General features: G+C 39.5%; 1 protein-coding gene across 1 annotated transcript in view; it reads right to left on the bottom strand.

Annotated features, from left to right (window-relative positions):
* Nucleotides 1-5,812: 5,812 nt before the first annotated feature.
* Nucleotides 5,813-15,080, bottom strand: part of tlcd3a (TLC domain containing 3A) — a 45,942-nt gene continuing 36,674 nt past the window's right edge. Inside the window, exon 5 of the mRNA XM_055149007.1 lies at nucleotides 5,813-12,390. Coding sequence (XP_055004982.1) covers nucleotides 12,050-12,390 — 341 coding nt within the window. The 3' untranslated portion in view covers nucleotides 5,813-12,049. The remainder of the gene's footprint in view (nucleotides 12,391-15,080) is intronic.

Below are 15,080 nucleotides of genomic sequence, written 5' to 3'. Positions count from 1 at the left end.
CACTTTTTTGGAAAATCCTTCCCAGTGTAGGTTTCATGATGACCGGAAGTTTGAAATTTAATTTCCATGTTTAAGTCTGTGGTATATCTGCTCTTTCCACGACTAAAGCCTTAGTCACAACAACCTGCAGGGTTCCCACGGGCAGTTCATTGGCAATTTTTGGTCAAGTCTGTACGGGGCTCACAAGTGGCCGGTACAAGTTTCAGCAGTTTCAGGCAGCAGCTCGTAGCAGGTATCTGACACTTACGGGGGAAGTACGGGTCAAGTACGCATCACGCAGGTGTGTCCTACAGGTTTTTCCATTTTCTCACGCCCGAATTCCTGCAGCCCACGCACGGGTCCCGGACGGGCCAATTGCATTGTTCCTACAGGTCACATGCAGGCCTCGTGTGAGCTACCAGGGTCGTGCGACCCATATAAAAGCTGATGCGATGCCCGTGCGGGCACACATGAGTCATAGCGGACATATTGTACACACCAAATTTTTGCCGAGGAGATGGCGCCCAAAGGGAAGGCAAAGGGCAAGAGGACGGGGAAGGGCCGTGACACTGAGGGTCCGGAGACTGCAGCAGGAGCAGGAGCCACAGCAGGTCCTCAGGCAGAGGAGGAGGTCGTCAGAGAGCGAGGCACTAGTGCAGAGGTTTTTGTGTCTAAGGTTTTAGTTGTAAGAGCGTCTTGGCATCGCCCTGGTCGAACGATGGATGAGTGCGATGTGATGAAGTGGTGATGACAAGCCCAGTGTTATACAGCACGGCGATAAGAGCCACATCTCGTTAGACTGTCAAACAACTAGAGTGCGTTGCAAGTGAGAGCCTAGACCAGACTGGGACCACACTTCGAACAGACCAGGATTGAGACCGAGACTGGGCCGGGACCAGTCCGGGACCAGATCGGGGACCAGACCGAGACTGAGACCGGGACTGAGACTGAGACCAGGCCAGCACCAGATTGGGACCAGACCGGAGGCTCAGAGCTCCTGCTCTGGTCCCGGACCTGGATCAGTCCTGGTTCAGTTGGTGTGTAGTGCAAAAGTAAGATATCGCAGTCATGGAAGTCACGTAAACCCGTTATCCATTTTTTAAATTTTGGCTTTGGAGACAAATAATGAAGAAAACTGTTGTTTTTTTGTTTTCTTATTTTTGGTTTTATAATGAAAAACAAATGAACGAACGACACACAGATTATTAAGGTTGGTATCTTTAAATGTCCTGTCTCATGTAAAATAACTCTTTTCACATTGTATCTTCTGCACATATTCAAGCACAGTTTGGGTTCTGGAACATCCATGACAGAATAGTTCTGAAATAAACAGACCAGGAACTATGAAAGTCCGACTATTGCTCCTCCCCCCGCCCGTCCTGAGAAAGCACAGGCTCCGCCCTCCAAACGTGACGTAGACTCTGAGTGAGCCGCCCTTCCTCCGCCGTCTCAGGGAGGGAGGGGGAGACAGACGTGACCCTGACAGCGGCAGGAATAAACTTTTATTCATCATGGAGACACAGCGCGTTCAGCCGCACGTGTTGGACCCAGAATCAGACGAGGACTTTGAGGAGCACGAAGCTCAAGCACCAGTCAGTAAAGTCAGTGTTTTGAAGTTTACTTTTAAAATGTAATCCCCTACAGATTACAGATTACCAACACTAAAATGTAGTTTGTAACAGAATCCATTAAATGACTTAAAGTGAGTGACATAATCTGAATACTTTGGATTACTTGATTTGCTGTAGAGAAACAAAGACGAGGAAATCTTCACATAAGAAGTTTTCTCTGCTAAAAGAAAATAAAAAGCTCAGAGTTTATTTAAGCAAATTAAAAATGTTATTGATAGAAGACGAGAAGACACCCACACAGCATGGTCCTGTTAAATCCTGGTTTAACCCTGGTTTAGTCCTGTTTTAGACCTGGTTTTAGACCTGGTTTAGTCCTGGTTTACCTGGTTTAGACCTGGTTTAGTTTCCGGCAATAAGTGGACTTTTAGAAAAACACAGAGGAACTTTTAGAAAACAAAAATAAAAACAACAGGAGCCAAAGTTTGTATCAAATGATTTTATTGAGTTTAAAGGGTCATTGATTTGAAAAGCAGCGAAACCTCCACAACAAAACGACGACGCGACGACGAAACGCCGACGCTCACACTCGCGTTCAACCTCAGCAAACGAGTCACTACAAAAGAGCTTCAATAATCATCAGAATAAAATTAATCATCATAATAATCGTTAATTCTTTGCATATGAAAAGTCTGAATGCTAGAAAAACCTGCGGCCGTCATGCTGCGTCTGAACCCGGCGCTCGGCAAAACTCAAAAAACCCAAAAACCCGACTCGACTCTGTACGATCCGACATTTCAGAACCAAAAATAAATCAGTTTTTTTTTTTTTTTGTACAATCTGAATCTCCGGCTCCAGTCAAACGAAGCTCATCGAAGCCAATCTGGAGTTTTTTTGGGGGGGGGGATTTACGGACGAAATTGCAAAATAAAAACTCCAGGATCGTGTGGAGCGGGTTAATCCGTGTGTCGTTCATTTGTTTTTCAAACTAAAACTAAAAATAAGAAAATCAACAATTTTCTTCATTATTTGTCTCCAAAACCAAAAAAAAAAAAAAAAAAAACATAACGATTCGTTTTTTCAGGTTTCAGTTTTGTGTTTAAATGAAAAATGGAAAAAAAAAAAAAAAAAAAAAAAAAAAAAAAACGATAAAGGACTGAACCAGGACCAAGACCAGGCCAAGACTGAGACCAGAACTGGGACCAGGACCAAGACCAGGATCAGACCGGGATCAGACAGGCATCAAGACTGAGACCAGGACCGAGACTGAGACCAATTTAGTCCTGGTTTAGTCCTGGTTTAGACCTGGTTTAGACCTGGTTTAGACTGGATTCAGATCTAGTTTAGACCTAGTTGAGTCCAAGTTTAGACCTAGATTAGTCCTGGTTTAGACCCAGTTTAGACCTAGTTTAGACCAAGTTTAGTACTGGTTAAGACCTAGTTTAGACCTGATTCAGACCTGGTTTAGTCCAAGTTTAGTCCAAGTTTAGTCCAAGTTTAGACCAAGTTTAGACCTGGTTTAGACCTGGTTTAGACCTGGTTTAGACCAAGTTTAGTCCAAGTTTAGACCAAGTTTAGACCAAGTTTAGACCAAGTTTAGACCAAGTTTAGACCTGGTTTAGACCTGGTTTAGACCAAGTTTAGTCCAAGTTTAGACCAAGTTTAGACCAAGTTTAGACCTGGTTTAGACCTGGTTTAGACCAAGTTTAGACCAAGTTTAGACCAAGTTTAGACGTGGTTTAGTCCAAGTTTAGTCCTGGTTTAGACCTGGTTTAGTCCAAGTTTAGACCTGGTTTAGACCTGGTTTAGACCTGGTTTAGACCAAGTTTAGTAGTCCAAGTTTAGACCAAGTTTAGACCAAGTTTAGACCAAGTTTAGACCTGGTTTAGACCTAGACCTGTTTAGACCAAGTTTAGTCCAAGTTTAGACCAAGTTTAGACCAAGTTTAGACCTGGTTTAGACCTGGTTTAGACCAAGTTTAGACCTGGTTTAGTCCAAGTTTAGACCTGGTTTAGACCTGGTTTAGACCTACTACTCAGTCTGTGTGATTTAGAAGGATCCAAACCGTATCCTCCTTTGTGAAAATATTGTGATTTTAATCGAGTCGGACTCGATCGCTGCTCTGTCGGACTCGGACTCGGACTCGGACCAGACAGAAAAACTCGTCCCGATCCGCGCTCTGGTCTGTGTGTAAAACCAGTCGGACCTCGGACCCGGAAACAGAATCACGACGTCTGTGGTCTCAACTCGTTTAACAAAAATCAACTTCAGATTATTTTTTTTTATTTTCACTCGAACGTTTGACCCAAAAATCCTACGAAATTCAGGCCGAAAAGAATCAAATCTTTTCAAGAAACTTCCAAAAACTACGAACAATCTGCATAAACTTTTACATTTTTCCAGATAAATGTAAAGCTTTTCGGATCAGAGCCCTTTTCCGGAAAACTCCAAAAGCGCGGCGTCTTTGAAGGCATCTCGCTCTTTTGTCTTTGCATAACGTCACGTTAAAGGGGAACAGGTAAACAACAACAACAAAAAACAATAATAATAAATAAAATTAATACAAGAAAAGTGTAAATCAACATAATAATTTTAATTTTATTTAAACTCACTCACTTTAGTCAAGTAAAAACAAAAACAAAAAAAACACTCAAACTATCAGCAAAAATTAAGACGTATTCAGAAACCTCTAACTAAACGATCTCTCAATTTCACGTTTCGCGGCGTAAAAATCTAAAAACGTACGGAAAAAATCGGAATATATTACGATTTCAGTGCATAGAAAAAACAACGGAGCGATGCTACAGCGGGAAGCGGCGAAAACGAGGCAAACAACGGCGAAAGAAAACGGTAAAAAAATCGCGGAAGGTGACGCCGTACGGGCTTTAAAAACGCAGAGGAGCAACTGCGCGCGGGGGGGGGGGATGTGCCACCTCATGACGTCACGAGGAGGAACCGAGCGAGGAAACGCGGGACAACGGGACCCGGCGAGATCGAGCGCCTGAAAACGACGTAAGATTGAGAATTTTAAGAAGAAGTTTAGACCCAGTTCAGACCTGGTTTAGTCCAAGTTTAGTCCAAGTTTAGACCTGGTTTAGACCTGGTTTAGACCTGGTTTAGTCCAAGTTTAGACCCAGTTTAGACCTGGTTTAGACCTGGTTTAGTCCAAGTTTAGTCCAAGTTTAGACCTGATTCAGACCCAGTTTAGTCCAAATTTAGACCCGATTCAGACCTGGTTTAGTCCAAGTTTAGTCCAAGTTTAGTCCTGGTTTAGACCTGATTCAGACCCAGTTTAGTCCAAATTTAGACCCGATTCAGACCTGGTTTAGTCCAAGTTTAGACCTGATTCAGACCTGGTTTAGTCCGGATTCAGAACTAGTTCAGACCCGATTCAGATCTAGTTTAGACCTAGTTTACTCCAAATTTAGACCTGGTTTAGTCCTGGTTTAGACCTGGTTTAGACCTGGTTTAGTCCAAGTTTAGTCCAAATTTAGACCCGATTCAGACCTGGTTTAGTCCAAGTTTAGTCCTGGTTTAGACCTGATTCAGACCCAGTTTAGTCCAAGTTTAGTCCAAATTTAGACCCGATTCAGACCTGGTTTAGTCCAAGTTTAGTCCAAGTTTAGACCCGATTCAGACCTGGTTTAGTCCTGGTTTAGTCCTGGTTTAGACCTGGTTTAGACCTGGTTTAGACCTGGTTTTAGACCTGGTTTAGACCTGGTTTAGTCCTGGTTTAGTCCTGGTTTAGACCTGGTTTAGACCTGGTTTAGTCCTGGTTTAGTCCTGGTTTAGTCCTGGTTTAGTTTTAGACCTGGTTTAGTCCTGGTTTAGTCCTGGTTTTAGTCCTGGTTTAGACCTGGTTTAGACCTGGTTTAGACCTGGTTTAGACCTGGTTTAGTCCTGGTTTAGACCTGGTTTAGACCTGGTTTAGAGACCTGGTTTTAGTCCTGGTTTAGACCTGGTTTAGTCCTGGTTTTGTCCTGGTTTAGACCTGGTTTAGACCTGGTTTAGACCCGGTTTACGAGATCGAGTGTTTTGAAAACGACGTAAGTTTAAGAATTTTAAGAAGGAAAAACAAAAGAAAACAACTCCACTCGACGTCGTTACCGTAGCGACCACGTTTTACGCCGGAACCTCCTCGAACGTAAACGATATTTTTATTTTCGTCGAACGATAATCACGACTTTGTTAAAATGCAGAAGTGTTTGTAAATGTGTAAATTGTGCGTAAACTTTCGGCGCGACGTCGTTTTCAGCGGATTTAAAAAAAAAACTTTAATTCGTAAACTTGTTTCTCGATTTGCGTAAAAGTTTTATTTATATTTACAGCGAGTTTTAATCCGTTAAATTAAGTCGTAAAACCTTAAATTATTTGGATTAAATTGAAAGAACTCGGCGGGTCGGGAGATTCTTGCTCTGAAGCGACGCGCGACACCGACCAAACGATAAAGAACATTTACTGAAAACTATGATAAAGCTGCACTGTGGAACTTTTCACTTCGGGAGTCGGTCACCTGTTTGTTTCCATGGAGACGTCACTGCTCCGTCTGGAATGTTCCACTGTTGAGACCTGGTTTAGACCTGGTTTAGGCCTGTTTTAGACCTGGTTTAGATCCTGGTTTAGACCTGGTTTAGTCCTGGTTTAGTCCTGGTTTAGACCTGGTTTAGACCTGGTTTAGTCCTGGTTTAGACCTGGTTTAGACCTGGTTTAGACCTGGTTTAGTCCTAGAGTTTAGTTCTAATTCAGACCTAGTTTAGACCTGTTTTAGACCTGGTTTAGACCTTCTTTTAGATCTGGTGTAGACCTGGTTTAGTCCTGGTTTAGATCTTCTTTTAGACCTAGTTTAGACCTGGTTTAGTCCAGATTCAGAGCTAGTTTAGACCTGGTTCAAACCTAGTTTAGGCCTGTTTTAGACCAGGTTTAGAACTGATTTTAGACCTGGTTTAAACCTTCTTTTAGATTTGGTCTAGACCTGGTTTAGTCCTGGTTTAGTTCTGATTCAGACCTAGTTTAGACCTAGTTTAGACCTGGTTTAGTCCATCTTTAGTCCAGGTCAGATCTGTGGAGCGGCGACGTCGCTCACAGTCAGAACGTTTGTTTTTCGAAGTATTTCCGAGCTCTAAATCCTCCGGTGACTGAATAAACGTAAAAAGTCGAGCTGTTTAAAGTCACACTGCGGAACATTCCAGACGGAGCAGTGACGTCTCCGTGGAAACGAGCAGGTTGACGGACGCCGAACGGAAAAGTGACACAGTAAAAAAATCCGGTACAGATGATCCGTACAAACAGTAAACGTGGAATCTCGGCCGGTGTTTTGTCACGAGTTTTTTAGCGTCGCACTCGAGTCGACTCGGCCTCAACCAGAAAAACACACACACAAAAAAAACTCAAAACGACTCAAAAAAACTCAAAACTATGACGGAGTGTAAGGGTCAGATAAAAAAAATAAAAAATGCTGACGCTACGAGAATAAAGTCATAACATTTCGACATTAAAGTCGTAATATTATGAGAATAAAGTCGAAGCCAGAAAAAGTCGTAATAAAAAAATAAAATAAAGTGTTAATATCAGGAGAAAATCAGCTGCTCGTGGAGAATTTGGAGCATTTTGTAAAAGAGAAGAATCTGTGTATCGTTCGTTCATTCAACTGAACAAGGACTGAATCAGGACTAAATCATTTTCAGTCCTGGTCTGGTCCCGGACCTGGTTTAGTCCTGGTTTAGTCCTGGTTCGGTCCTGGTTTAGTTCTGGTTCAGTCCTGGTTCAGTCCTGGTTTAGTCCTGGTTCCGGAGGCGCAAATAATGAAGAAAATTGTTGTTAATTTTCTTATTTTTGGTTTTATATTGAAAAACAAGGTTTTTCTTCTGCCGCATTTTTCACTTTGACTTTGATTTTATTACGACTTCATTCTCAAAATATTACGACTTTATTTTAACTTCGACTTTATACTCGTAAAATTATGACTTTATTCTCGTAAAATTATGACTTTATTCTCGTAAAATTATGACTTTATTCTCGTAAAATTATGACTTTATTCTCGTAGCGCCAGCATGATTTTTTATTTTTTTTTTATCTGACCCTTATACTCAGTCATACAAAACGACGCAAAACGACGCAGAAAGATTCAGAAAAACTCAAACGGAGTGAAAGGTCACAGCTCACGGCTCCAGTGGAAGACGGCGAAGACGTGTTTGTGCAAATCTGAAAATTCCCCTGAAAACGGTTCGTCCAGATCAGATCAGGAGAAGAAAAGCTCGGGCTGAAGAGGGATTTTATTTTATTTTATTTTTGTGTCTTTAGGCGATGGAGGTTTTTTTTTTGTTGGCGTTTTTAGGCGTCGGACGTGCGTCTCTTTGTCCTGATGTCGCTGTTCTCGCTCTGACCACCAGAGGGCGCCAGAAGACACTTCACACACCAGCCCCAAAAGAAACAAAAACTGTTAAAGACGAGACATAATGTGCTGGTTTAGACCTGGTTTGGTCCTGGTTTAGACCTGGTTTGGTCCTGGACTGGACCCGCTTTAGACCTGGTTCAGACCCAATTTAGACCTAGTTTAGACCTGTTTTAGTTCTGGTTAATCCAATTTTAGTCCTGATTCAGTACATGTTTAGACCTGGTTTAGTTCTGGTTTAGTCCTGGTTTAGACCTGGTTTAGACCTGGTTTAGTTCTGGTTTAGACCTGGTTTAGTTCTGGTTTAGTCCTGGTTTAGACCTGGTTTAGACCTAATTTAGTTCTGGTTTAGACCTAATTTAGACCTGATTTAGACCTGGCTTAGTCCTGGTTTAGTCCTGGTTTAGACCTGGTTTAGTTCTGGTTTAGACCTGGTTTAGTCCTGGTTTAGTCCTGGTTTAGTCCTGGTTTAGACCTGGTTTAGACCTGGTTTAGTTCTGGTTTAGTCCTGGTTTAGACCTGGTTTAGTTCTGGTTTAGTTCTGGTTTAGTCCTGGTTTAGACCTGGTTTAGACCTAATTTAGTTCTGGTTTAGACCTAATTTAGACCTGATTTAGACCTGGCTTAGTCCTGGTTTAGTCCTGGTTTAGACCTGGTTTAGTTCTGGTTTAGACCTGGTTTAGTCCTGGTTTAGTCCTGGTTTAGTCCTGGTTTAGACCTGGTTTAGACCTGATTTAGTCCTGGTTTAGATCTGGTTTAGACCTGGTTTAGACCTGGTTTAGACCTGATTTTGTCCTGGTTTAGACCTGGTTTAGACCTGGTTTAGACCTGGTTTAGACCTGGTTTAGACCTGGTTTAGACCTGGTTTAGACCTGGTTTAGTTCTGGTTTAGACCTGGTTTAGACCTGGTTTAGACCTGGTTTAGACCTAGTTTAGACCTGGATTAGTTCTGGTTTAGATCTAGTTTAGACCTGGTTTAGTTCTGGTTTAGACCTGGATTAGACCTGGTTTAGACCTGGTTTAGACCTGGTTTAGACCTGGTTTAGTTCTGGTTTAGACCTGGTTTAGACCTGGTTTAGACCTGGTTTAGACCTAGTTTAGACCTGGTTTAGTTCTGGTTTAGACCTCTGTAATTCTAAAACTCTAAAACTGTCAGAAAGTTTCTCGTCAAAGTCGTTTTAAAATCCGGAGAAAAACGTCCGACTCAAACGTGGATCAGACCAAAAACGACTCCGACGCCTCCAGGCTGCACATCATGTCTCCTTTAAACAACAGAACCGACCGCGCAGAACGTGAAAGTAAAAATCATCTGCAAAAAAATAAAATAAAATAAAAAAATAAAATAAAATAAAACACTAAAATTGGTCACGAACAACGAAAGGTCCCGAAAGGAAAGCGTCAGAGCAGCAGAAAAACACGAGAAAAAAACCCTGGAATAAAAAAATAATTTCTGTTCAATATCTGTTCATTTTCATCCCAGTGTTTAGGAGAGAAAATTAAAGCCCCAACGTGTAACATTTCAGTTAAAGTGCCCATATTTAACTATTTTCTGATTTATTCCTTTAATAATGTCGTGTTTTGTTTTTTGTTTTGCTTTTTGGAGATTTAGGCCGAGTTTTTCTCTCAACCCAAACTGAAAACTCTCCGTTCCACCGTGTGATGTCATCATGTGGTGATACAGGAAGTGCTCCGTGGTGTTTTTAAACTCCACAAATCTTCACTAGAATCATGAAAAAGGAAATGAAAGGCAGAACTGACCTGTCAAAAAAAAAAAAAAAACTTCAAGAAAATAATATTTCAAATCACTGAAATTTTAAAATATTTGGACCTGTTTTAGACCTGGTTTAGACCTAATTTAGACCTGATTTAGACCTGATTTAGACCTGGCTTAGTCCTGGTTTAGTCCTGGTTTGGACCTAATTTAGTCCTGGTTTGGACCTAATTTAGTTCTGGTTTAGACCTGGTTTAGACCTGGTTTAGACCTGGTTTAGACCTGGTTTAGTCCTGGTTTAGTTCTTGTTTAGTCCTGATTTAGACCTGGCTTAGACCGGTTTTAGTCCTGGTTTTGTCCTGGTTTAGACCTGGTTTAGTCCTGGTTTAGTCCTGGTTTAGTCCTGGTTTAGTCCTGGTTTAGTCCTGGTTTAGACCTGGTTTAGTCCTGGTTTAGTCCTGTTTTAGACCTGGTTTAGACCTGGTTTAGACCTGGTTTAGTCCTGGTGAGATGCGATTTAGTTTCTTGCTTTTTTGGCTGAAATGTTACACGAAGGGACTTTAATTTTGAAGCATAAACATTAGTTAAGATTTTTATTATTTAATCCAAAGTTTGTTTTGGTCTTTATTTGATATTAAAGTGTATTCAAAATTTCAAAATAAAATCGTAAACTAAAACAGTAAACAAAGTAAAACAGAAGTAGTCACGTTTTATTATTATTATAATTGTTTTTTCACGTCGAGCCCTAAAATCGTCAGTTTGTCGTCGCCAACGTAATGTTCAAAAATATTCGCCGGAAACGCTCGTTAAATTAATTAAAAAGAACAGCTTTAGTCGTTAAAAAGGCGAAAATCAAGCTGCTACAACAAATCGGCAGAAGTTTACGGTTTCAGTTTCCGGAAACCGTCGTTACAGTAAAGATAAAAATCACATTAAAAAGGATATGAGCTGACCTGTCAAGAACTGCAAGAAAATAAGATCTAAAAATCACAGATATTTTAAAATATTTGAAAAAAATAAATAAATTCTTATAATTTTCGGGGGCTTAGAATTTTTTTATTTTTTTTATTTTTTCAAATTTCCTGCGAGTGGAGGACGACGTTTGATAAAATTCTCCACTTGCAGAAAATTTGTAAAAAATAATAAAAAAAACAAAAAGAAAACGCTCGTGTGTGACGCTCGCTCTGGTAAATTTTCCATCATTTTTCCCGTAGACTTTTCTTTAAAATTCAAATATTCAGTTCAAAGTTCACGGCACATTTCAAACACAAGATTTTAAATAAAAACAATTCTAGGTTTAGTTGTAATTAGTTTCTCCGGAGCTGATTCGTTCGGAGCGTTCACACTTTTAATATTATTATTTTTTTGAAAGTCTACGGGAAAAATCAACGGAAAATTTAGCGTCAGATCCAGGAGGAGGCGTCACTGTCGAGCTTTGTTTCACCAAATGATATGAATCGAGTAAATAAACTAAAAATGCTAAAATAATTCAAATTAATCATGTTCAGAATTAGTCCATGTACAATTCGTTTTTTAAAATTTCAATTAGGAACGAAAAACATTATAATGGGAAAACAGTTTGTGATTTCATTAGTTTTAGTGTCAAAAAAACAAAACTGATTTCGAGCTCCATTTCCAATATTTAATTTAAAGTTTTCAAATAATAAATATTTAAATTCTGATATTTTATTTTCTGGTTTTGACCGACCCTGGATCTGTAATAAAAAACTTTTTTATTATAGTTTTGTGGAGTCAAATTGTGTGGAAAATGAAGCTGAATCGACTCAAATAAAAGTAAAATAGTAAAATGTTCTTAATTTAACTCATTTTAACGTAATTAGATTTTGTTTTTTCCAGTGTAAAATATCAAAATTAAAAAAGATGTAAATGTTTTAATTTAAATATCGGAAATAGAGGTCGAAATCTGTTTGTTTTGTTTGACACCAAATCGGAAAAATGAAATAAACCGTTTTCCCGTTTTGATGTTTTTCATTCTTAATTGAAATAAAAAAAAAAAAAACGAATGTGACGTAATTGGTTGTAATTTGGATTTGTGTCGCTTTTATATTTAGGTTTTCTATTTTTCTGCAGTCGAAAAACATGAAGCTTAACTCGCCGCGTTTCCTCCGACTCTCCGACCTGAGCCCGTCTGACCTGAGCCCGTCTGACCTGAGCCCCTCTGACCTGAGCCCCTCTGACCTGAGCCCCTCTGACCTGAGCCCCTCTGACCTGAGCCTCTTGGAGCAAAGTGAATGTAGTGGAAAATTCTACCAAAATAAATAAGAGTCTGAGCAGCGTTTCACCAGCAGAGGGCGCAGTCTGTCCATTCATAAAACTCTAGAAGAAGATTTAAATCTGATATGTTCGTGTAAATATCCGCGGTGCGTTCGGCGGCCGGGGGTCAGTTGTCCTTGGCGCTCCCCGGTGGCGTGGCGGTGCCCGTCGTCGGCGCGGCCTCTCTGCTCCGCCGGTACAGACGGTAGCCTTTCCGACACAGCAGCACGAACCAGTAGAGCTGCGGCGCCAGGATGCAGCAGCTGCCCAGGTTGGTGGCGGCGGGCAGGTGGGCGGGCACGCGGTGCAGCGGCAGCCCGTAGTGGTGCCCGTAGCTCCAGTACATGAAGGGGAAGAGGGCGATGCGGCACAGGAAGAAGGTCAAGAGCACCATGACACCGTTGGCTTTGTGGATCCAACACTCCTGCAGACCCAGCTGTGACACAAGAGTAGAAGAGGAGAAGAAGAAGAAGAAGAAGAAGAAGAAGAAGAAGAAGAAGAAGGTTATGGAGGAAACTGAGGCCACGTTTATACGACGACGTCTGAATAGAAAACACAAACGTGACGTCACATCTTCACTTTATTTTTTAAACTTATGTTTATTCAGTAATTTTGGTGCAAGCCACATAATTATGAAACAGCAGTAAAAATGCAATACAAGTAAAATGACAATAAAGTTAGAGTCGTACACACGTCTCTCCTCATTTATCATTCATGCATTTTCACTTTTTATTCCGCGCTGTTAGAGAATTCTATGATATAAATGTATTTCTTTGATTAAAGTCTCATTAAAGTGTTACTCATTTATATATGTAATTCTTTCACTAAAGTATTAATCATTTAAAGGGTGAAACATTTAAATATTAATCATGGTGTAATCAACATTGCTTTGGGTCTGTTTTGGTTCAGGAAGTACAGGACATGATACCAGCAGCAGATATGAATGACATGTCAACTGACAGATTAAACTAATCTACTATGGGCGCCAACAATTCTGGGTTTGTCCCATCTTATGTTAAAACTGAAGGCCTTGGGGAACTACTAAATTGTCTGTCTTTGGGATATGTAATCAAATGTGAAATGGGAGGGTGGTTCAGTTGACGATTGTTAGTTATAAGAGAACATGTGAAATGTATGTATTGTGATGTCATCAAGTGTTGCTTATCTGTGACATGATTTTCAATAAAAGTGTGACTTGGAGAGTTGTTGAGCAGAGTCGGTCAGGGAGCTGACAGACACTGGGCTCGACTCTCCTTGCGCGAGTACACATTTTAACCGTCTCTTTCTGGTGTGTCTTTATTTAATGTAATTTGATGTCTTAGGGTAAATTCCCTGACACGCGCTTATATTATAAATATTTATTTAAAAAGTTCAACTAGGGACGGGCATTCGATGAAATTTTCTTAATCGATCGTCGGGAGAATTAACGATCGATTATCGATTAATCATTAATGTTTTTATATTAAAATGATCATCATTATTATTACTATCTGCACTAATCTGCAGAAATAAATTCAACTTTACGACATATAAACATAACGACTCTAGATCCACATCAGCTGTTTGACATTATAATGTGTTTAATTCAGTTTTGTTCAAATCTCACAGAAACAAAACTTAAAACCACATCACTAATTTACATAAACTAAGTGAAGATAAAACTCCAGCTCTTGTGTCGCTGATGTGGTTCAACTTGTGTTGGATTAAAAGACATGTGTGAAAAGCTCTATATGAATAAAGACTTACTTACTTACTAAATCTTTTCTTATTCAAATAAATGTTTAATAAAAGTTTCACTTAAACACTGAATCCAGAACAAACAGAAAATAAAATAATAACTTCTAAATAAAATAAAAAAAAATCATGTGTCTATAGTCTCTGTGGGCGGCAGCAGCTTTAATACAAATTGTATTTGGTGAGATTCATGGGCCAAATTTGGCCCCTGTGCCTGAGTTTAACGTGTCTGATTTAACCTTTATTTTTTTGAACCGTATTGAATATTTTTGTAATATTTTGTATCAAATCGTACATGTACCGTATCGAGGTATCGTATCGGCAAATTCTAACTCTAATACCCACCCTACAAATTATGTGTGTGCGTGTGTGTGTATATATATTCATTATTATTATTATTTTATTATTATTATTATTATTTGTTTTCACAATTAATTCGTTTATTTGACTTGTACATCTACACTGATATAATTATTTCATATTTCACACGTGTTTCTTGCTCTTTTTTTGCTACATATTTAGAATTTATTATCATTATTTATATTTATTTTTGTTGTTTGTTTTGTTATATTGGTAACACTTTATAATAACTACACCTTATTTAGCCTTAATAAAGCATGAACAAAGACGTAATTAATAATGAACAAAGACTTAATTCATAATGATTCACGCTTAGTAACTACTTAATTACTGCCTTAATTCACACTTGTACTTAATTTGCCTGTGCTGAAAATAGTTACTCATAATTATTTCATACTTAATTACTCATGAACTAACCATTTATTAATCATTAGTAAACTATGAGAGAATGATTTACTAATAACACAATGCAATGATAATTCAGGCAGCTGTTAAGTCTTTTTGAGAGCTTTTCTAAAGTGAAGACAAATTATGTTTTATTAAGCATTTACTAAGCGTGAATCATTATTAATTAAATCTTTGTTCATTATTAATTAAGTCTTTGTTCATGCTTTATTAAGGCTAAATAAGATGTAGTTATTATAAAGTGTTACCGTTATATTTTATTGTGATGTGGGAATAGTTTAAGTCTCAGTTCCGTAGTTCCTGAACCTTCATATTTACAGTTTCATCGTTTCTCCTGCAGCTTTTCATAAACTGGCTGTTTTTTTTTTAATAGTTTTTTTGTTTTGTTTTTGTGCTGAGTAAACGTGGTGAGGAGTTTGATGATTGTGACGTTGGAGCAGATGAATCCTCACAGCAGAGTTCAGTCCAGGTCACAGCTCGAGTGTTTTTCTACTGAACCTGTAGCACTTACCCCCAAGCGGACACCAGAGGGCAGCGGCGCTCCACGGACCAGACAGAAAACAGGTTTAACGCAAACTCCACTGTGTTTTTAAACTCCACACACCTTCACTAGAATCATCTGGATCATTTCAGCTCTGGAATTACCGATCTGAACTGAA

Source organism: Boleophthalmus pectinirostris, unplaced genomic scaffold (genome assembly GCF_026225935.1).
Source record: "Boleophthalmus pectinirostris isolate CB_2022bp ecotype Guang Dong unplaced genomic scaffold, ASM2622593v1 HiC_scaffold_12, whole genome shotgun sequence".
In the NCBI taxonomy this organism is placed as follows: domain Eukaryota; kingdom Metazoa; phylum Chordata; class Actinopteri; order Gobiiformes; family Gobiidae; genus Boleophthalmus; species Boleophthalmus pectinirostris.
The sequence above is the reverse complement of the archived record's forward strand: the minus strand, read 5'-3'. Positions and strand labels throughout refer to the sequence as shown.